Genomic DNA, 24,522 nt, shown 5'->3' with positions numbered 1-24,522 from the left:
TGTCCATTTAGGTGCTTAGCAAGTGTTTGTTAATGAATGAATGGATGACCACGTGTGTTTTCCTGGACTTTCCTTAACCCACTATCATTCTTCCTTTGTTTCTTTTCCCTGGAGAATCTTTGTCATTTTCATGTTTCTAGTTATAAGTAATCGAGATTGTGTTATGTCCAGGGGGCCCTATGATTGCCATAAGCTGCATATCCTGACCCAGACCATGAGGCTCCCAAGATAGAAAGACACACCTACACACACACACACACACACACACACACACACACACACAAATATACACGAAGGATAATGGCAAAGAAAAAGAAAGTGCACTCTGTTAACTAGGCTTTTGTCCCAAACATTCAACATAGAAAATACTAGTAAACTTAAATGAACCAAATTTTACCTTCATTTTCGCGTAAACCCAATTCAGCACATTCACCAGCACTGGAGAAACAGAAATAGGGCACATATTTGCTCTCAGTCCTTAGTGTCAAGCCAACTGAGGCCCCACTCAGATTATTAGCCCCCAGCCAGGTATCTGTCCCTTAGAGGGAAAGTAAACAGAAGAGTCAGGGAGCTGGCATGGCCTCCTCCCTTGTGACTGTGATAAGCACTTCAGAAACATGAATATAACAGGAATAAAAGGGAGCTGTCCAGGCTTGGCAGGCTCAGAGTCTAGAGCCTACCCCCCTAACCCCAAAACAACCATATGCAGTTTTAACTATGGCATCTCATTTCTTTATTCCCAGTTTCCCTTGTCTTCTACCATTCTCTGGCTATAGAATAATTCTTATTATTTGGGTGTTCTTTATTACCCTCAAAATCCTGTCTGGTCTTAAGGATATGAAAGAGCCTTGGAACCAAAGCTGTAACATACCTTGTGTTGGATTTTTTCCCCTATTTAAACGTGGAATCTCAGGTATAAAGAGTATGGCATTCTCTAGGAGCACCTTGCACTTAGCCAAAAAAGCAGAATCTAATACTTTAGGCATGAGTCCTTTTTCCTTTTCCATTTAGATAATTGTGTTATATTCCTAGCATGATACTTGTTTCATCAAAGTTCCTCAATAACTGTTAATTTCCTCCCATTTTCATTCTCTTCCCTTCAAAAGAAATTACATGGCTTGAGAGATTTTTAGGTTCCTATTGAAATAAAAGTTTCTGTTGACCTCATCTTCTTTCCTTCCTGTAGTTTCCATTCTAGCCGAGACAGAAGAAATCAAGGCCATTTTGAAGGACAAGGGGATTGATGTGGAGACCATTGCTGAGGTATACCCTATCAGAGTACAACCAGCCCGTATTCTCAGCCACATTTATTCCAGCCTAGGTAAGGAGATCGGCCTTAATAATCAGTCATTATAATAATCAAAGCATTATTCGGTACAGGCTGGTTTCTTTTCTTTTTCTTTTTTTTTAATCTTGTACTGCTTTATTAAACTGGATCTGAGAAGGAATTCAGAATCTCTGGAACCTAAGTTTCTAACCCAGTATATCCTGAGCAAGCTTGATGATTTTGAATGTGTTTATGAATCCAGTATATAGGGTGTGACTGTTAGCAAACAATACTGTATCTTCATTCTAAGTGCATGCTTAACTAACATGTTCTCCCCTTTCTTGAGGCATATATTTCCATTTTGAATACATGTTAATTTTATGTAAAGCAATAGCCAAGGAATGTTTTTTTAGGTCTTTTATACAATGTCATGTAATGAATTGGTTGACAATGTTACAAAATTCCAATTAATCTAATACTTATTTTAATTAGTACTCAATTTTTATCTAATTTATTAAACTTAATGATAGACACATTAAGCAGATTACTACAAATTACAAATTTATACAATTTATTACAAATTTGACATTAAACAAATCACTGCACCATTAACTAAAAAAAAAAGGCTCTGCAAATTTCAAAACTACTCTTGTGGAAGACTGATTAATGGCCCCCAAAAGCATATAGGTCCTAATTCATAGAACCTATGAATATTACCTTATATAGCAAAAGAGACTTTGCAGGTATGATTAATTTAAGGAGCTCAAGATGAGGAGGATTGTCCTGGATTTTCCAGGTAGACCTTAAATGTAATCACAAGTATCCTTATAAAAGGAAAGCAGAGGGAATTCAGACGATAAAAGGTAGTGCATGTGACAACAGAAACAAGAGATCGGAGTGATGTAGCTATGAGCCAAAGATTTCCAAGGAATGCCCAGCCCTTAGAAGTTAGAATTGGCAAGGAAGAGACTCTCTCCTGGAGATTCCAGAAGAAACCAGCCCTGTTGACACCTTGATTTTGTTTTTAGTCCTGAAAGACTCATTTTGGGTTTCTGACCTCCAAAATTGTAAGAAAAGAAATATGTGTTGTTTTAAGACACTGAGTTTGTAATACTTTATTAACAGCAGGAATAGGAAGGTAATACAGATTTTGGTACTAGGAAGTGGGGTGATACTGTAACAAATATCTAAAAAATGTGGAAGTGGCTTTGGAATCAGGTAATGGATAGAGGCTGAGAGAATTTTGAACCACATGATAGAAAAAGTCGATATTGCTTTAAACAAACTGTTGGTAGAAATAAGGATGCTAAAGGCATGGCCAGTGAGGGCTCAGAAAGAAATTAGAAACATGTTATTGCAAACTTGAGGAAAAGGATCCTTGTTGTAGTGACAGAAGGATTGTTAGCTGAATTGTGTCCTGTTTTATGTGGAAAACACAACTATAAATTATGAACTTGGATATTAAGGAGATTTTCAAGCAAAGAGTTGAAATCATGGCCTGGCTTTTCCTCTCTGCTTATAGTAAAAATGCAAGAAGAACAGACTATTGAGGGAAGAACAGTTAAGCAAAAAGGAACCAGGACTTGATGAAATCTTAGATTGGAAAAGATGATAAAATTAGTAGGAGATTTGCTATCAGGAAAGCATGCTCTGGAAAAAAGGTCAAGAATATAGCTGGACAACCTTCTTCTAGTGCTTCAGAAAGATCAAAAGATCAGTGTGTTCATTCACACAGTGGGCTGTTTGAAGAGATAAGGCTGTGACTCATGGATTCCCTCAACCGCATTGGCAGAACTAGGGATAGAGATATGATTATCCAGGACAGATCTTAGGGAGGACCCTCTTGTCTAATGCAATGAACCTCCATGACATATATGCAGTACCCACAAAGTTTTTGAGAATGTTATATGAGCAGAAACACTGCCAAATTGGACTGAACTGGACAGAGGACAAGATTAAAGATAGATATTGGACTCCCAAAGTTATATAGCCAGGAAGCAGGCTGATAAAACTGCTAAGCTATGAACAAGTGCTATTCTTTAAGAAAAAGGAAGGATGACTTCAAGGGAGGTGTCTTGCACCCAGAGGTTAGAGCCTCAAACCACAGAGGATTACTACCATGCCTTGAAACATAATGGAGTTTGCCCAATTGGATTTTAAAACTGTTTGGGGCTGCTGACTCCTTCCTTCCATTTTCTCCCATTTGGAATGAGAATGTCTATAATTTGTATAGTACCCCTATATTTTTAGAGAATATAACTTGTTTTCTAGTTTCAGAGGTCCACAGATGGAGAGGAATTTTGCCTTAGGACGTATCATACCCAAATCCTCACCCATACCTGATTTAGCTGATGAGAATTGGGGCTTTTATAAATAATGATATTTAGAAGAGATTTTGGTCCAGTTGATGCTGTAATGTGTTGAGAGTTTGCAGAATGTTGGAATGGAATGAATGCACTTTGTAGTGGGAGGTATATGAATCTGTAGGAGCCAGAGGATGAACTATGGAAGGCTAAAAAATGGTCCCCAAAGATATCCAGGAACCTGTGAATGTTACCATATATATCAAAAGGGAATTTACAAGTGTGATCAAATTAAAGAGATTGAGACGGGAGGGTTAGTCTCAGTTATCCAGGTGGGCCCTAAATGTAATCTCAAGTGTCCTGTATATGAGAGGGAGCCAAGGGAAGATCTGCCTATAGAAGTACATGTGAGGAGAGAAGCAAGAGATTGAAGTGATAAGCTACTAGCCTTATCCTCTAGAAGTTGGAATAGACAAGGAACAGATTCTCCCCTCGAGCCTCCAGAAGGAACCAGCCCTGCTGATATTTTTATTTTACCTTATAATATCCATAAGGCCTATTTTGGACTTTTGACTTTCAGAGCTGTAAGAGTTTCAATGTGTGTTATTTTAAGCCACTAAGTTTGTAGTAATTTGTTATTATCACCAGTTAGAAATTAATACAATCTTAAATCAAGCCACAAAAGGGCAAATTTATAAATAAAGATTATATCCTAGATAATGGATTGTCACTTACAAACCCAAAGCCTACTTTGTGTGTGTGTGTATACTTTCTTTGTATATGTGTATGTGTGTACTTTTCTTCTGCTCCAAGAATGGTCTCTTAGTAATTACAGCCAAGTCAAATCTTGTCCAGCTCAAAACCAGTCAGTTGCCTTCCCATTTTACTAACACCTACTTCAGACACTCAGTTTCTACAGCAGTTATGTAAATCTCAACTGAGATGGAATCAACCAAGGAGGAAAGGACCAACAGTGAGAAGTGACTTTTCTCTGTGTTTCCTAAACACTCGTATGCCAACAGAGCCTTAACTCCCAGAGCTATTAAGATTACATCTGACTTTAGGAATATACTAATTTCCCCCCTCTTCCATCCTAGCTATAATGTACAAAATTCCTTTTCTTTTTAATTCAGGTGCAAATTTGAAATTTTCTCAGGAAACTTTACTTTAAAAAATGGGAAACTTAAATATAAATGCATAGAAATTAACAAGTTTATTGAGTATAGATCTCAGCTCCTAATTAATTTCTGAAATCTAACCACAGCTTAGCTTGACTATTACAAAATACTGAGCCCCTGGTTCCTCTCACTTACTCAACTCTATCCCAGATAAATTCCAAGTCAAGACTCTGACTCTAATTCAGAGATTAATTTGAGTTGATTCTTTACAAGATGGGATGGATATTTTAGTCCTTCCCAGAATCTGTTTCCTGTTTTTTATCTTCTTGGCCATTCCGTCTAGTCTCAGATTACAATGTACTCCTAGTTTCTAGATACCAGTCCACTAAATCTGTTGACATCAAGAAGGTATTTCTCTATCTAGCCCAAATCTTATTCTAGGAACAAGTATTAGTTGATTTTCTAGTCACCTTCTTTGCCCCTCTTAGAAGTCTTTGTGGTTTGGAGTTCATGTAAGTCCTACTGGTGCCTTTGACCTGATTCTCTCTAGCTGTCACTCAGAAGATGAGAGGTTAATTATACCTTTGGTTTCTTCACACTTATTGCTCTAAATTCAGCATAATCTTACGAGAATATAAGTAATTTCCAAGCACTGGGCCATCATTCTTGGAATCGACCTGCATCACATTCACATCACATTTTCCAACAAATTGAAGCAAACTCCTTACTGATTGCTTTTTCAAAGCCTTCACTTTGTTTAGGGCTTCTTACGAAGTTATTATTTCCTAGTCAAAGGAAATTAAGAATGATGGTCTTAAGTTTAATGAGTGATTAACCATTACAGGACCCTAGTAACAAGTTGCATTTACTTTCCAAATACATTCCTTCATTTACTTCATTCATTTGTTCTTTCATAACAATCTGTTGCTCACTTATTATGTACTAGGCACTGGGCTAGATGCTGTGGGTGACATAGACAAGTAGCCAGCTAATTATAGTACAATATTATAAATGCTGTAGTAATGGTGTTATGTATAAAGCACAGGGCAAAGAGGATCGATCTGTCTAGGAAAGTCATTAAAGGCATGATTTGATAACATCAAATGGGTGAATCTTCAAAATTTTATCATAGTTAAAATTTCACAATAACAAAATTGCTTTAAGCATACATCGAGTGACAAGTATAATACAAAAAAAAGAGAGAGAGGGGCACCTGGGTGGCTCAGTGGGTTAGGGCCTCTGCCTTCGGCTCGGGTCGTGATCCCAGGGTCCTGGGATCGAGCCCCATATCGGGCTCTCTGCTCGGCAGGAAGCCTGCTTCCTCCTCTCTCTCTGCCTGCCTCTCTGCCTGCTTGTGCTCTCTGTCTGTCAAATAAATAAATAAAATCTAAAAAAAAAAAAAAAGAGAGAGAGAGAGACTTTTTTCACCAGGTGTGTTCATATATATGTATATGTTAACTAAATGGGAATGTTTACCTCACCTCAAATATTGCATTTCATGTATTTCAGTTCCATAATATATTTTTAAAAAATTTTTAAAGTACGAGATTAATTGGGGCACCTGGTGGCTCAGATGGTTAAGCATCCAACTCTTGGTTTTAGCTCAAGTCATGATCTCATAGTTGTGGGATGGAGCCCCATTGGGCTCCATGCTCATTGGGGTATCTGCTTCTGTCCTCCCTCTCCTTTTGCCCTCCCCCTGCTCACCCATGCTCGCTTACTTGCTCTCTCTAAAATAAATAAATAAATAAATAAATAAATAAATAAATCTTCTTTAACAAAAATATGAGATTAATCAAATTTAGGAACATAAGAACTTCATAAATATTCAACTTAGATCTTTATATAATTCTAATTCTTTTCTAATCTGTTAGTGCACATAGATACATTTACAGTTACAATGTATGCATGTTAATTTGTGTTTTTTTTCACTTACTCTTTCATGTGAGTATTTTTACATACTGAAAGAACTATATATTATTCCATCAGGTTAAACTAATTATTCCCTAATTATTGGGTACTTGAATTGTTTCCAAAGTTTTTGTCATTCTATGAATGCCTTTGTATAGGCTTTCTTATGTATACTTCTGTTTCTTTGGAGTGTATTCTCAGAAAAGGGATTCTGGATAAAAGAGTATGGACAACTTTGTAGTTCTTGTTTTATGTTGCCAGATTATTCTTTAGAAATACCAACCAATTTTTAGTGGCATCAGTAAATACAAATTATACCTTTTTATTTTTACTACCCCACCAACATTGAATTTTTATCATTTGTTTTTGTTAGATTAGTAGTATTACTACACATGCTACTTTAATTGCCTTTCTTTAATTCCCTGTGAGGATATGCATTTCTTCACTTTTGCTCTACTTTTTTTTTGAAATTGTGTTTCCTATGGCTTGCATATCTAGCAGGATCTGTACATTTTCATATATAGTTATCAATTCTCTTTTTCCATTTTATTTTCTTTTCAGTGTTCCAGCATTCATTGTTTATGCACCACACCCAGTGCTCTATGCAATACGTGCCCTCCGTAATACCCACCACCAGGCCTACCCAACCCCCCCCCCCAAAACCCTCAGTTTGTTTCTCAGAGTCCACAGTCTCTCATGGTTTGTCTCCCCCTCCAATTTCCCCCAACTCACTTCTCCACTCCATCTTCCAATGTCTTCCTTGTTATTCCTTATGCTCAACAAGTAAGTGAAACCATAGGATACTTGACTCTCTCTGCTTGACTTATTTCACTCAGCATAATCTCTTCTTTAAGTATACCTTATGGTAAGCTTTTATCAATGAAGTTTTTAATGTATATATTTTCTGTTCTGTAACTTTCTTTAGATAATTATTTTCTTGCCTTTGTGCAAATTTTTAAACATCAAATACATCCATTTTATCAGATATATCTTTCATTTCTTCAGGAATTGTAAATTTATGTCCTAGTTTCATTTGAATAGATGTGCTATTCTCATTCTCTTCAGTTTTCATAAATAGTAAGTTATGATTACAAATTGAAATGTACGTGTTGAATGAAGGGAACTGGAAAGTAGAAAAAGGCACAAAGGAAAAAGATAAAAGTTACCTATAATTCTAACACTCATAGGAAGCCACTGTTTTTGTTTTGGAGTATTTGCTTCCAATCATTTTTTTTTTTTTTGGTAAAATAAATACGCACTTGTTTTTTAGAAAAACTGTCAGAACAGTCTTTGCTATTTGTACTTTTCAACATAATAATAATGTATGATGAACCCTATTATCTTTTTTTAAATAACCTTCTACAACACTATTTTAATATTTGTGTTAGCATGATTTCAATTTTTTAGACATATGGATGATAAATTGTTTTTATAAATTAAGTAGACTTTTTTCTATTTATTTTGTAAATTATGTATATTCTTTTATCATTTTTCTACTGGAAAATTGTCAATTTCTTATTGCTTTAAACAAGATTTTTTATATATTAGGGATGCTAATACTTTGTCTTCCATATGTTATTGCAATACGTTGCTATTTTATTATTTGCCTTTTAATTTTTTTTAAAGATTTTATTTATTTATTTGACAGAGAGAGAGATCACAAGTAGGCAGAGAGGCAGGCAGAGAGAGGAGGAAGCAGGCTCCCCGCTGAGCAGATAGCCCAATGCAGGGCTCGATCCCAGGACCCTGGGATCATAAACTGAGCCGAAGGCAGAGGCTTAATCCACTGAGCCACCCAGGCACCCCTGCCTTTTAATTTTGTATTTAATTTTGATATATAAAAGTTTTACATTTTTACATAGTATAATTGTCTTCTTTTTGGTTTCTTTGCTGTTATGCTTAGAAAGATAGATTCATCCCTATGTCATATACATTTTCACGATATTTTCTTAGTTCTTTACAGTTACAATTTTACATTTAGCTCTTAGTCTAGAATTTTAATTTTAGTTTATCTTATGATATAAGAATCACAACTTGTTTGCCAAATACTTAGCCAGTCTTCCCAGCACTATTGATTGAATAGTTCATATAAAGAGTTTTGAAATGTTACCTTAATCATTTACTGTACATATATAGACTCTCTAACACATGCATGTGTGTGTATGTTACTTTTTGGTGCTGTTGGTCACAGTTTCTCCTTTCTTAGCACTACACTTTTTAAGTTGTCAAACTTCAGCCTCTTTAATAATTGGGGAAATGTAAGATAAAACAACAATGAAATAAACTTTTTCTCATCAATTTTACAAAAGTTAAGATTGATATTACCCATTACTGGTGAATATGTGGAGAAATGGACACTCTTAGCACTCCTGGTAGTAGTGTAAATCGGAGGTAATTTGGTATTACCTATAAATTTTTTTTAATTTTTATACACATATATTTGACTAACAACCTTACTCATAGGAATCTACCTTATGTAGTACTTATACAAGTATACAAGGATACATGTAGAAAGCTGTTCATTACAACATAATTTGTAATGACAAAACAACAATTAGGAGCAACCTAATATGTATGAACAAGAATGGTTGAATTATGTATGATATGTTGTGCCACAGTTAAAAAGAATAAGGTAGACTTTCAGCTTCCAGCTGTGAAGTGGTTTATATCAGACTACTCTTCATACTAAGAACAACTATAATGGCCATATTTAAAAGATATAGGTAAATAAGGGCATTAGAAAATAATTAAGTTGGCCAGGACTTGAGAAGCCAGAACCCTGAAGAGAAGAGTACCTCAGCAAAGTAAGCAATATTCTTTATTCTCTGTGCTGTTTCCCTTTGAGGCATTTGCTTCTTCTTGAGCTGTGCTTGCATGGGATGAGAGACCAAGAAATGAAGGATAAAGTCTCATGCTAGGAAAACAAAACTTTTATTTCAGGAACTTTCTTTGTAGAGGAAGCTGTGATAAACACTCCAGTTTTTCAGTTGAGTCCCTGAAGGGTGAGTTACACCCTAAAAGTAAAGGCAAATCACAGATAGACCAGTTCCCAGAAAGCCTAAAACACAAAGCCGAAAACACAATCTTCTCAGTCACTGAATGGACTAAGGTGATCTGCTAGTGGTGTATCTGCCTGCCAAAATAAACTAAATCACCTCTGGAAGAAAATAATATTATCCAGAGCCTCTACAATTCTTTGTACAATGTGTTCAGCATTGAAAATATATAATAAGATATGCTAGGAAGCCAAATAAATGAAAGCCAAAAAAAATACAATCAAAACAGATATACAGACTTCTATTTAACATAGTATTGGAAGTTCTAACCAGAGCAAGTGGGCAAGAAAAAGAAATAAAAGGCATTTAAGTCAGAAAGGAAAAAGTAAAAATGTTTGCAGAGTACATGGTCTTATATGTAGAAAACCCTGAAGATTCTCCTAAAAAAAAAGAAGAACAAATTCAGCAAAATTGCAGGGTACAAAAGCAACATGCAAAAATTAGTTGCATTTTTAGGCATTAATAATAAATAATCCAAAAGGAAAATTAAGAGAATAATTCCATCTATGAAAAAAGGATCAAATAGAATTCCAAAACTAAAGATTACAGTAACTGGTATTGGGAATGCAATAGATGGGATTAACACCATATGAGAAACAGCAGAAGAGAGGATTGGTGAACTGAAAAATAAGTTAGTAGAAAATAGTCAGATTAAAGCCCAAAAGATAGAAAAGAATGGAAAATTGAAAAAGCATTACAAGACAGATATAGTAGAGGGTCTGGAGTCCAAGAATAAGAGGAAATAATGGAACAGAAACTGTATTTGAAAAAATAATGACTAAAAGATTTTCAAAGCTGACCAAAGATATTAATTCACACATTTAAAAATGCTAAAAATCTGTGAACAAGATAAATACAAAGAAAAACAACCTAAGCCTTTAGTAATCAAACTTCTGGAAATCAAGACAGAGAGAAAAATCTTAAAAATAGCCAGAGTTAAGAAAAGATACATTGCTTTCAAAGGAACAATGATCAAACTTACAACTTACTTTTCAACAAACCAATGAATTCCACAGGACAATGAATGACACCTATAAATTACTTGGAGAAAATAACTGCCAGACTAGAATTTTATATCCAGTGAAAATATCCTTCAGAAATAAAAATGATATAGGGTGCCTGGGTGGCTCAGTTGGTTAAATGTCTGCCTTTGGCTCAGGTCATGATCTCAGGGTCCTGTGATTGAGCCCCATATTGGGCTCCCTGTTCAGCAGGGAATCCGCTTCTCCCTCTTCCAGTGCTCCTACCCCCTGCTCATGCTCTCTCTTTCTATCCCTCTCCCAAATAAATAAATAATCTTTAAAAAGAAGAAATGAAAACAATATAAAGTCATGTTCAGATAAGTAAAAATTGAAAATGTATCACTAGCAGACTCATAGTAAAAGAAATACTAAAGGGAGTTCTTTAGGCCAAAAAAAAAATAAATAAATAAAAAGATCTGAGACAGAAGAATAGGAATGCAGGAAAGAATAAAGAGAAAAAGAAATTGTAAATATGGGGCGCCTGGGTGGCTCAGTGGGTTGAGCCGCTGCCTTCGGCTCAGGTCATGATCTCAGGGTCCTGGGATCGAGTCCCACATCGGGCTCTCTGCTCAGCAGGGGGCCTGCTTCCCTCTCTCTCTCTCTCTGCCTGCCTCTCTGTCTACTGTGATCTCTCTCTGTTAAATAAATAAATAAAATCTTAAAAAAAAGAAATTGTAAAAATAAAAGACTATTGACTGTTTAAAGCAACATTAATAACAGTGCTTTGTGGATGAAATAAAAGTAGAGATGAAATAAATGACCAAAGTGGCAAAAAAAAAAAAGTGCAGGCAGAATATGAATGGAGTTAGTGTTGTAAGATTCTTGCATTATTCAAGGAATAGTAAAGGTACAAATTTAAGGTACACTCTAAATCAGTCAAGGATGCATGTTTTAATCTCTGGGACAGCTTTTCTCAAGTAGGTTTCCATGACAAAATTAAACTACCAGAAAATGGGGTTTTTCAGTTCCCCTACGGGTTGCACATACTAGTTCCATTTTTAAATGCAAAGAAGGTAAATTAATACAGACAATCAATGCCTTAAAAATTAGAGCATAATACTCTGGTGGAATCTGGTTGAGAAGAGCTGTTCTGGAGTAACCATCAAAGGAGTAATGAAAGAATTACAAGCTAGTAGGGATAAAATGATGTAATAAATTTTGTGATTAATCCAAAAGGAAGTGAGGAAAAGAAAGGAATAAACAGAACAAATGGAAATTCTGTAGTAATTTGTAAGATTTAGGTTTGCTTGGAAGATGATGAAGTAGGAGAACCCCAAAGTTCACCTCGTCCATGAATGCAACTAGCACTCATATCACCATAAATAACCCAGAAAAAATGATCTGAAGACTAGCAGAACAAACTTCACATCTAAAGGTAGAGAAGAGGGCACATCACGGAAGTATTAAGGGCAAAGATATGATTTAGGTAAAGACAGATCATGACTACCTGTGGTGAGGAGACAGCCAATGGTGTGGAGAAGAGCAAGAAACAGATTTTCACACTGGGAAGCATGCAACAGGAAGTACGAATCCCCATGACATTTACCTTTGAAAGTGAGAGGGATTGAATTTCATTAGTTCCTAAAACCAGTGGGACTTAAAGCCTGGAATTTTAAAAATTGGCAGGCTTGTCTCTGGGTAAGCCCCAAAGGCAATAGGAAGCTGAGCCCCCCACCACCACCACCAAAGAGGAAGCACAGCAAACAGCCCATGCTGATACAGCATAGAACCAACAGTTTGAAAAACACCGGGGGCAGATGGGATGGTGAGTGATTTGCCTATCTTGAAGTGTGGCGAGAGACAGGGATCACGAGGAGACCCCTCCAGGAACACAGGAGCTGGCAGGTGCTATTTCACTCCCCCAGCCAGCATAAACATTGGCTACCTGTGGAAACCAGCACAGCACTGACACTCGTCACCTAACTTTCCTACACAGGCTCCCTCCTCAATGTGTCAGCATATCTACGCTTCTCAGTCCTGCTGGCCTTGGTCCAAAGGATATCAAAAAAGAAAGCCAGGGCAGCAATACTTATATCAGACAAAATAGAATTTAAACAAAGACTATAACTATGATATATATAACAAACATATATATAACAAACTTATATCAGACAAAATAGAATTTAAACAAAGACTATAACTATAATATATATAACTATAATATATATTAATAAAGAGGACAACCCAATAAGAGTATATAACAATTGTAAATATTTAGGCACTGAACATGGGAGCAACCAAATACATAAAACTATTAAGGAAATAATGAATACTAATATAACAATAGTAGAGGATTTTGCCACTCCACTTAACACTGATGTGCATATCATGCAAACAGAAAATCAACAAGGAAACGGGCTTTGAATGACACATTGGACCATATGGATTTAGCAGATATTTTCAGAACATTCCATTCTAAAGCAGCAGAATACACATTATTTTCAAGTGTACTTAGAACATCCCCCAGAATAGATCACATATTAGGCTACAAAACAAATTTCAACAAACTCAAAAAAATCAAAATCATACCACGCAGCTTTTCTGAACATAATGCTATGAAAATAGAAGACACAAGAAAAAATCGGGAAAGAACACAAATACATAGAGGTTAAAAAAAAATGTTACTAAACAATGAATGAGTCAACCAAGAAATAAAAGAAGAAATTTTAAAAGCACATAGAAACAAATGAAAATGAAAGCACAATGGTCCAAAAAACACTTGGGATGCAGAAAAAGTGTTCCAAGAAGAAAGTTTATAGCAATAAACACCTCAAGAAGAAAAAAAAATGTCAAATGGAAACAACCTATCCTTACACTTAAAGGAGCTAGAAAAGAAAGAGCAAACAAAACACAGGCACAGCAAAAGGAAGGAAATAAGATGAGAGCAGAAATAAATTATATAGAAACTAAAAAAACAATGACACAGATCAATGAAACCAGGAGCTCGTTCTTTGGAAAGACCAACAGAATTAATAAACCTCTAGCCAGACTCATCAAAAAGAGAGAGAGAGAGAGAGAACCCAAATAAAATCAGATATCAAACAGGAGAAATAACACATAAATGCAAGAGAGTATAAGAGAATATTATGAAAAACTATATGCCAACTAATTGGACAATTTAGAAGAAATGGACAAATCCCTAGAAGCATGTAACCTACCAAAACTGAAGCAGAAAGAAACAGAAACTTTGAACAGACAAATTACCAGAAATAAAATTGCATCAGAAGTCAAAAATCCCCCCAAAAAATAAAAGTCCAGGACCAGAGGCCTTCACAAGCAAATTCTATCAAAAATTTGAGAAGAGTTAATACATGTTCATCTCAAACTATTAAAAAAAAAATTGAAGAAGGAAAACTTTCAAATTCATTCTGTGAAGCTAGTGTCACCCTAATACCAAAACCAGATGAAGACACCACATAAAGAGAACTATAGGCCAATAACTCTCATAAATGTATGTGCAAAAATCCTCAACAAAATATTAGCAAAGCAAATCCAACAAAACATTAAAAATCATAGAGAACGATCAAGTGGGATTTATTCCTAGAATGCAGGAGTGGTTTAATATTGACAAAAGAATCACATGATGCATCACATCAATAAGAGGAAGAATAAAAACCATAACTCAATAGATGGAGAAAAAATATTTGACAAAGTACAACTTCCATTTATGATTTTTAAAAACCTCTCTTGCAACATGGGTTTAGAGAGAACATACCTCAACATAATATGGGCCTTGTATGAAAAACTCACAGCCAACATCATACTCAGTGGGGGAAAAATGAGTTTTTCCCGTAAGGTCAGGAACAAGACAAGAATGTCCACTCTCACCACTTTATTCAACATAGTATTGGAAATCCTACCCAAGCAATCAGACAACAAAAAGAGAAGTCATCCCAGTCGGTAAGGAAAAGTTAAATTCTCACTATTTGCAGGTGACATGATACTATATAGAGAGAACACTAAAGATTCCACCAGAACACATAAATGAATTCAGGCAAGTCTCAGGAGACAAAATCAATGTGCAGGAATCTGTTCATTCCTATACACTAATAATGAATCAGCAGAAAGTAAAATGAAGGAAACAATACCATTTAAAGTTGCACCACAAACAAAACAAACTATTGGTACTGCATCAAAATAATAAGCTTCTACAGAGCAAAGGAAGCAGTCAACAAAACTAAAAGGCAACCTATGGAATGGGAGAAGATATTTATAAATGACACATCTGATAACGGGTTAGTATCCAAAATATTTAAGAACTGATAAAACTCAACACCCAAATAATAAGTAATTTTTAAATGGGCAGAAGACAAATAGACATTTGTCCAAATACTTACACATGGCCAACAGGCACATGAAAAGATGTTCATCATCACTTCCCATCAAGGAAATGCAAATCAAAATTATAATGAGCTCTCACCTCACACCTGTCAGAATAGCTAAAATCAACAACAGAAGAAACGAAAAGTGTTGGTGAGGATGTGGAGAAAAAGGAACTCTCGTGCACTATTGGTGGGAATGCAAACTGGTTCAACCACCAGTGGAAAATAGTATGGAGAACCCTCAAAAAATTAAAAATTAAACTACCCTATGATCCAGTAATCACACTACTAGGTATATACTTAAAAAATAGGAAAATGCTAATTCAAGGTGATACATGAACACTTATGTTTATAGCAGCATTATTTACAATAGCAAAATTACGGAAGCAGCCACATGTCCATTGGTAAATGAATAGATAAGATAGGGGAGAGGAGGATGGCAGCAAAGTCTAGGCTAACCTCACCCCTCAAATACAACTAGATCACTATTAAATCATCCTAAATATCCCAGAAATCAACCTGAAGACTGGCAGAACAAACTTTATAACTAAAAGGAGTAAAGAGGCCACATTGAAGAAGGTAGGAAATGTGGAGATGTGGTTTAGGGGGGAAACAGATCCTGGCTGTTGCAGAGGGGATGGAGCCATTGTCTTGGAGAAGGGTGAGAGGGAGGGGAGCACACAAGGGAATGCACAAGAAGAATGTTTCCCCATAGCCATTGGATTAGAAAGCTAGAGCAACTGAATTTCATGAGTTCTTACAACTAGCAGGGCTTGAAGCCTGGAGTTTTAAGTGTCAGCAGGCTAGGCTGGGATAGACTCCAGAGAGCACTGTGCTGCTTCTGGAGAGAAGGCAGACAAACAACCCAGGGGAATACATCATGGAAATGATGATGTGAAAATTGCCTAGAGCACACACTGGGGACATTATTTGCTCTTCTTGAGTGTCCCTGAAAGGCAACATTCATGGAGAAATCTGTCGAGGAAAAAGCTGGCTGATGCCATTTCCCTCCTCCACCCCCCAGCATAAACACAGAGCCACTGGCTGGAAGCAGCCATGCAGACACTGGATACCCAACTTGCTTACACTAAGCCCCAACCCCTTGCATTACAGTGGAACTGCCTTTCTCAGCCACATTTTCCTCTTTCCCAACACAGCTGACTCCTCCCCCAGAAGACCAGCACAAAAGACTGCCCACACCACATGTCCCAAACAGAGAGTTTTGCGGGGCCTCAGTTCTCGTGTAAGCAGTGTCAGGTCTCATTTCACAAGAGGACTAGAGCACACCAGTTAAAACTCATCACATTCAATCCAGGGAGGAAAAAATATCCACAGAAGGCAAGGAGAGCCTCTGCAGATGGCAAGCCAGAAGGATAGAGCAATAGCAGACACAATAGTAGAGCACACACAGAAACTTGCCAAGCCAGAAGGGAGAGGTATGATATATCCAAATTGCTACATGGGGAAAATCTGCAGCCAAGAATCCTCTATCCAGCAAGGCTATCATTCAGAATAGAAGGAGAGAGAAAGAGTTTTCCAGACAAAAACTAAAGGAGTTCATGACCATTAAACCAGCCCTTCAAGAAATATTAAAGGGGGACACTTTGAATGGAAAGGAGAGACTAAAAGTGATGGTATAAAGGCAGGAAACAAAAAAAACAGTAAAAAATAAATAGTTCCGTAAAAAATCATTCAAGGAACCCATTTTAAAAAGGACATAAAATATAATAACTTGGACTTAAAATGTGTGAAGTAGAGGAGAAAAGAATGGGTTCAACCTTTATTGAACATGAACTTACTATAGAGTGCTACTTGCAAAAAAGGTTATATACAAACCTAAGGATAACCATATATCAAAGACCACTCATAAATGCAAAGAATACAGAGAAAGAAATCCAAATATATCACTAAAGAAAATCAACAACATGAGAAAGACAAGAGAGGATCAGATAAAATATACAGAAATAAGCAAAAAGTAATAAAATGGCACTAAGTACATATCTATCAATAATTACTGTGAATGTAAATGGACTAAATACTCCAATCATAAGACATAGGGTCTCAAATGGATAAAAAACAAAAAAAACCCATCTATATGCTGTCTACAAGAGATACATTTTAGACCTACAGACACCTACAGAATGAAAGTGAAGGGATAAAGAAATATTTATCATGCAAATGGATGTCAAAAGAAAGCCAAAGTAGCAATAGTTATATTGGACAAACTAGACTTTAATAGACACACTAAGAAGAGACAAAGAAGGGCACTATATAATCACAAAGTGGGAATCCAACAATAGGATATAAAAATTATAAATATTTATGCCCCCATTATGGGATCATCAAAATATATAAAAATATTTAATAATAAGCATAAAGGAACCCATTGATAACACAATAATAGTAGGGGACTTTTACGCCACACCCACATCAATGGATAGAGCATATAAACAAAATCTACAAGGAAAAAATGGCTTCGAATTACACACTGGGCCAGTTGGACTTATCATATCTATTCAGAACATTCCATCCTAAAAAAGCATTCTTTTCAAGTGCAAATGGAACATTCTCCAGAATTAATCACATAATAGGCCACAGAACAGGCCCTAACAAATACAAGAAGCTTGAAGGCATACCTGCACCTTTCGTGACCACAATGCTATGAAACTAGAAGTCAAAAACTGGAAAGACCACAAATACAGGGAGGTTAAATAACACCCTACTAAACAATGAATGTGTCAATCAGGAAATAAAAGAAATAATTTAAAAACACATGGAAACAAACGAAGATGAAAACACAATGGTCCAAAACCTTTGGGATGCAACAAAAGCATTTATAAGAGGGAAGTTTATAGTAACACGGACCTATTTCAAAAAAACAAGAAAAATCTCAAACAGCCTAAACTTACACCTAAAGGAGCTAGAAAAAGAACAAAAAACAAAGCCTAAAGCCAGAAGAAGGGAGGAAATAATGAAGATTAGAGCAGAAATAACAACCAACAGCACAGAAATATAATTTTAATAGAATATTATGAGAAACTATATGCCAATAAATTGGAAAACCTAGAAGAAATGAATAAATTCCTAGAAACATATAAACTACCAAAACTGAAACCATAAGAAATAGAAAAGATGAACAGACTAATAACCAGCAAAGAAATTGAATCAGGAATCAAAAAACTCCCAACAAACAAAAGTCCAGGACAAAATGGATTTATAAGCAAATTCTACCAAACATTTTTTTTCAAAGATTTTATTTATTTGACAGAGATCACAAGTAGGCAGAGAGGCAGGCAGCAAGAGGAGGAAGTGAGTGGAGGAAGCAGGCTCCCCGCTGAGCAGAGAGCCTGATGCGGGGCTCGATCCCAGGACCCTGGGATCATGACCTGAGCCAAAGGCAGAGGCTTAACCCACTGAGCCACCCAGGTGCCCCAAATTCTACCAAACATTTAAAGAAGAGTTAATACCTATTCTTCTCAAACTATTCAAAATATACAAGAGGAAGGAAGACTTCCAAATTCATTCTATGAAGCCTGCAGTACCCTGATACTATCACCAGATAAAGACACCACAAAAGAGAACTACAGGCTAATATCGGTGATGAACATAGATGCAAAAATCCTCAACAAAATACTAGCAAACCCAACCTAAAAATACATTAAAAAAATCATTCACCATGGTCAATTTGGCTTGATTCCTGGATTGCAAGGCTAGTTCAATATTTGCAAATGACATATCACTTTAAAAAAGAAAGGTTAGGTTACCTGGGTAACTCAGTCAGTTAAGGGTCTGACTCTTGATTTCAGCTCAGATCATGATTTCATCATTGTGAGGCCCCGCATCAGGCTCCATATTGGACATGGAGCCTGCTTAAGATTCTCTCTTTCCCTCTCCCTCTGCCCCTCCCCTCCCTCTAAGAAAAAGGAAGGATAAGAACAAAATGATCATTTCAACATATGCAGAAAAAGCATTTGACCAAGTACAACATCCATTCATGATAAAAAAAAAACCCTCAACAAAGTTGATTTGGATGGAATATACCTCAACAAAATAAAAGCCATATATGAAAAAAATAGATGATATCATCCTCAATGGGGAAACACTGAGATCTTTTCCTCAATGGTCAGGAACAAGGATGTTCAACTTACCATTTTCTTCAACATAGTACTGTAAGTCCTAGCCACATCAGTCAGACAACCAAAAGAAATAAAAGCATCTATATCAGCAAGGAAAAAGTCAAACTGACCCAAAAGATCCCACCAAAAAACTGCTACAAGTGATAAATTAATTCAGTCAACTCACAGGATACAAAATCCATGTCCAGAAATCAGTTGCATTTCTATATACCAATTATGAAGAAGCAGAAAGAGAAATTAAGGAATCAGTCTCATTTACAGTTGCACAAAAAACAATAAGATACCTAAGAAAACCTAAAAAAAAAAAAGAGGCCAAAGACCTCTACTTTGAAAACTGTAAAACACTGATGAAAGAAATTGCAGATGACACAAACAAATAGAAAGACATTCCATGATCATGGATTAGAAGAAAAAATATTGTTAAAATGTTTTTACTTCCTAAAGCAATCTACACATTTCATGCAACCCTATCAAAAAATCAGCAATATTTTTCAAAGAGCTAGAATAATCCTAAAATTTGTAGGGAACCAGAAAAGACCCCAAATAGGCAAAGCAATCTTGAAAAAGAAAACCAAAGCAGGAGACATCACAATTGTGGGCTTGAAATTATATTACAAAGCCGTAGTGATCAAAACAGTATCATACTGGCAGAAAAAAAAATAGACACATAGATCAGTAGAGCAGAATAGGAAACCCAGAAATGAACCCACAACTATATGGTCAATTAATCTTCAACAAAGCAGAAAAGAATATCCAATGGGAAAGACAGAGTCTCTTCAACAAATGTTTTTGGGAAAACTTGGCAGCAATGTGCAAAAGAATGAACTGGACCACTTTCTTACAAAATAAATTCAAAATGAATTAAAGACCTAATTTTGAGACCTGAAACTATAAAATCCCTAGAAGAGAATACAGGCAGCAACTTCTCTCTTTTTTTCACACTTTTTAAGTAGGCTGCATGTCCAATGTGGGGCTTTAATTCACCACCCCAAGATCAAGAGTCACATGCTCTACTGACTGAGCCAGCCAGGTGCCCCATGCAGGAACTTCCTTGACATCAGCATTAGAAACCTCTTTATAGATATGTCTCCTGAGGCAAGAGAAACAAAAGCAAAAATAAACACTGAAACTATATCAAAATAAAAGGCTTCTTCACAGCGAAGAAAACAATCAACAAAACTAAAAGGCAACCTACAGAATGGGAAAAGACACTCGCAAATGACATATCTGATAAAGAGTTAGTATCCAAAATACATAAAAACCAACACAACTCAACACCCAAAAAACAAATAATCCAATTAAAAATGGGCAGAGGGCTTGAATATACATTTTACCAAAGAAGACATCCAGATGGCCACACGCATATGAAAAGATGCTCAAATCACTCATCATCAGGGAAATACAAACCAAAACTACAATGAGGTACCACCTCACACCAGTTGAATGGCTAACATCAACAACAGGGAACAACAGGTGTTGGCAAGCATGTGGAGAAAGGGGAACCCTCTTGCACTGTTGGTGGAAATGCAAACTGGTACAGCCAGTTTGGTAAACAGTATGGATTTTCATCAAAATGTTAAACATAGGGGCACCTGGGTGGCTCAGTGGGTTAAAGCCTCTGTTTTCAGCTCAGGTCATGATCCCAGGGTCCTGGGATTGAGCCCCGCATCAGGCTCTCTGCTCAGCAGGGAGCCTGCTTCCTCCTCTCTCTCTGCCTGCCTCTCTGCCTACTTGTGATCTGTCTGTCAAATAAATAAATAAAATCTTTTTTAAAAAATGTTAAACAGGGGCGCCTGGGTGGTTCAGTGGGTTAAAGCCTTTGCCTTCGGCTCAGGTCATGATCTCAGGGTCCTGGAATCGAGCCCCGCATCAGGCTCTCTGCTCAGCGGGGAACCTGCTTCCCTTCCTCTCTCTCTCTGCCTGCCTCTCTGCCTGCTTTGTGATCTCTGTCAAATAAATAAAAATCTTAAAAAACAAATGTTAAACATAGAACTACCCTGTAATCCAGCAATCACACTACAAGTTATTTACCCCCAAAATTTTAAAAAAATACTAATTGAAAGGGACACATGTACCCCAGTGTCTATAGCAGCATTATCTACAATAACAAAAGTATGGAAACAGCCCGAGTGTCCGTCGACTGATGAATGGGTGAAGAATATGTGGTGTATGTATATATGCAATGGAATATTAGTTGGTCATAACAATGAATGAAATCTTGCCATTTGCAATGACATGGACAGAGATAGAGTACTACGCTACATGAAATAAGTCAGTCAGAGAAAGACAAATATGATATGTTTTTACTTATGTGGAATTTAAGAAACAAATGAGCAATGCAAAAAAGAGAAGGAAACAGACTTAACTACAGAATGGAAACTGATGGTTATCAGAGGGGAGGTAGGGTGGGATAGGTTAACTAGATGATAGGAATTAAGGAGTGTTCTTGTCATGATGAGCACACCAGGTTGTTTTTTTTTAATTAAAGTTTTTTTTTTTTTTTGACAGACAGAGATCACAGGTAGGCAGAGAGGCAGGCAGAGAGAGAGGGAAGCGGGCTCCCTGCTGAGCAGAAAGCCCAGTGTGGGGCTCGATCCCAGGACTCTGGGATCACGACTTGAGCCAAAGGCAGAGGCTTTAACCCACTGAGCCACCCAGGCGCCCCAGCACACCAGGTTATTTATAGAATTGTTGAGTTATTATATTGCACACCTGAAACTAATATAACTATGTTACCTAACTGGAATTAAAATAAAACTTTTAAAAAATGCAAATAAAGAATGAAAAAATGTAAGATTTAAACCCAGACATTCAGTAATTATGTTAAATGTAAATGGACTAAATGTTTCAGTTAAAAGAGATTTGTCAAAAAAAAAAAAAGAGAGGTTTGTCAAACTGGATTATAAGCTAAAACCCAACTTTATGCTACGTAAAAGAGTCTTACCAGAAGTATAAGGATACAGGTTGAAAATGAAAGGATATTGGGGCACCTGGGTGGCTAGTGGGTTAAGCCTCTGCCTTCGGCTCAGGTCATGATCCCAGGGTCCTGGGATCAAGCCCTGCATTGGGCTCTCTACTTGTTGGGGAGCCTGCTTCCCACCCCCTGCCTGCCTCTCTGCCTACTTGTGATCTCTGTCTGTCAAATAAATAAATAAAATCTGTAAAAAAAAAAAAGGATATAAAACAATATTCCATGCAAATAGTAAACAAACTGAAGCTGATGTAACTATGCTAATGTCAAGGTATACAAAAGGCAAGAAATATTAGTAGAAACAATGAAAAACATTTTATGGTAGTAAAGTGTCAGTTTAACAGGAGCTATCTTAATCTTTAATTTTTATTTATATAATAGCATAACCTCAAAATGTACATAGCCCCCAAAAAGAGAAAAACTAAAACAGATAAATCTAAATCATAGTGAAAAATTTTAACACATTCCTATCAGTAATTGGTAGAAATAGACAAAAACATGAATGAAATTAACAGACTTGGCCTATTGGTGAATATTGAACACTATACCCAACAACCGCAGAATACATATTCAAGAGCAATTTGAATATTTATCAAAACAGACCAGATGCCATGCTACAATGCATGTTTCAACAAATTTCAAAGGATTGAAATCATATAGTATGATTGAAATCAATGTGGTCTCTGACCACATTAGAATTAATCCAGAAATAAGTTTTTAAAAGATAGATGGGGAATCCCCAGTGATTTAGAAATCAAGCATTGTACTTACGAATAACCCATGGATTAAAGGAGAAATGAGAAGATGGGAATTTAGAGATCATTTTCAACTAAATGTTCGCATGGGTGATTTAACATTTATAAATCAATCAGTATATCCCAACACAAAGAGAGAATAATGGAGAAAAAAATGTGAACATTTCAATAGATGCAGAAAATTGATAAATTTTAATAGCCATTAATATAAAAATATTATAGGAGTCAAAGGAAACTTCCTTAAATGTTATTAATAAAGGATATATTCTGAAAACCTAACATTATACTTAGTTTTAAAATATTAAAAGTTTTCTCACATTAGTCCCATTTCAGACATCAATAAGATGTCTGAAATGCCCACCACCACCACTTCCTTTTGGCATTGTACTGGTGTGTATAGCCAGTGGAGCACAGCATGAATGTTCATAGAAGCTTTATTTATAATAACAGAAAATGGGAGGGGGGGCCCAAATGTCCATCAACAAGTGAATGGATAAATAATGATACCTTCATACTCTGGAATATTATATAGCAATGAAAACAAATGAATCAGTTCTACATACACCAATATGGATGAATCTCATAGATAAAATGTTGAGTGGAAGAAACCAGATGCAAAAAAGTACATATTTTATGATTTTATTAATATAAAGCTAATAAATGTACCTACTTATTTATGGTGATTGATGTTTGAATGTGGTTACCTTTGGGAGCTGGGGGATGTTAATAACGGGAAAGGGGCACAAGGGAGGCTTCCCATAGTGCTGATAATGTTCCATATCCTTTTTTTTAATGTTCAGTTAGCCAACATGTAATACAACATCAGTTTTTGATGTAGTGTTCAATGATTCACAGTTGCATATAACACCCAGTGCTCATCACCACATGTGCCCTCTTTAATACCCATCACCCAGTTACCCCATCCCTCCACCCCCTCCCTTCTGTAACCTTCAGTTTGGTTCCTGGAGTCCAGAGTCTCTCATGGTTTGTCTCCCTCTTTAATTCCATATCTTGATTTGTGTTGTGTGTTTACTATGTAAAAATTCATTAATTTTTAAATTTAAGATTTATATACTTAATTTCACCTATATTGTACTATAAGAAATTACCCAAAAAATATTGTCCAGTGATGAATGAGAAGATCAACATAACATGGTATGCACATACAATGAAAAATTTTTCAGCCTTGAAAAAGAATTAAATTCTGACACATAGTACAAAATGGATGAACCTTGAAGATATTATCCTAAGTGGAATAAACCAGTCACAAAAAGACAAATATTATATGATTCCACATATATGAGGTACCAAGAGAAGGCAAATTTATAGATACAGAAAGAATGATGATTGCTAGGGACTGGCAAGAAGAGAACATGGGGAGTTACTGTTTAATGGGTACAGTTTCAGTTTGGGAAGATGGAGAAGTTCTAAAGTTGGGTGGTAGTGATCGTTGTACAACATTGTGAATGTACTTAATGCCACTTATTAAAAATGATTAAAATGGGGCACCTGGATGGCTCAGTTGGTTAAAGTATCTGCCTTGGGCTCAGGTCATGATCGCAGGGTCCTGGGACTGAGCCCTGTGTCAGGCTTCCTGCTCAGTGGGGAGTCTGCTTCTCCCTTTGCCCCTCCCCCTGCTGATGCTCGCTCTCACTCTCTCT

At 36.3% G+C, this 24,522-nt stretch overlaps 1 protein-coding gene across 1 annotated transcript in view; it reads left to right on the top strand.

Moving 5' to 3' along the window:
• Positions 1 to 24,522, top strand: part of PHKA1 (phosphorylase kinase regulatory subunit alpha 1) — a 140,823-nt gene that overhangs the window by 66,217 nt on the left and 50,084 nt on the right. The window contains exon 14 of the mRNA XM_080795004.1: positions 1,187 to 1,321. Coding sequence (XP_080651130.1) covers positions 1,187 to 1,321 — 135 coding nt within the window. The remainder of the gene's footprint in view (positions 1 to 1,186; positions 1,322 to 24,522) is intronic.

Source organism: Martes martes, assembly GCF_963455335.1.
Source record: "Martes martes genome assembly, chromosome: X".
Taxonomy (NCBI): domain Eukaryota; kingdom Metazoa; phylum Chordata; class Mammalia; order Carnivora; family Mustelidae; genus Martes; species Martes martes.
The sequence above is the reverse complement of the archived record's forward strand: the minus strand, read 5'-3'. Positions and strand labels throughout refer to the sequence as shown.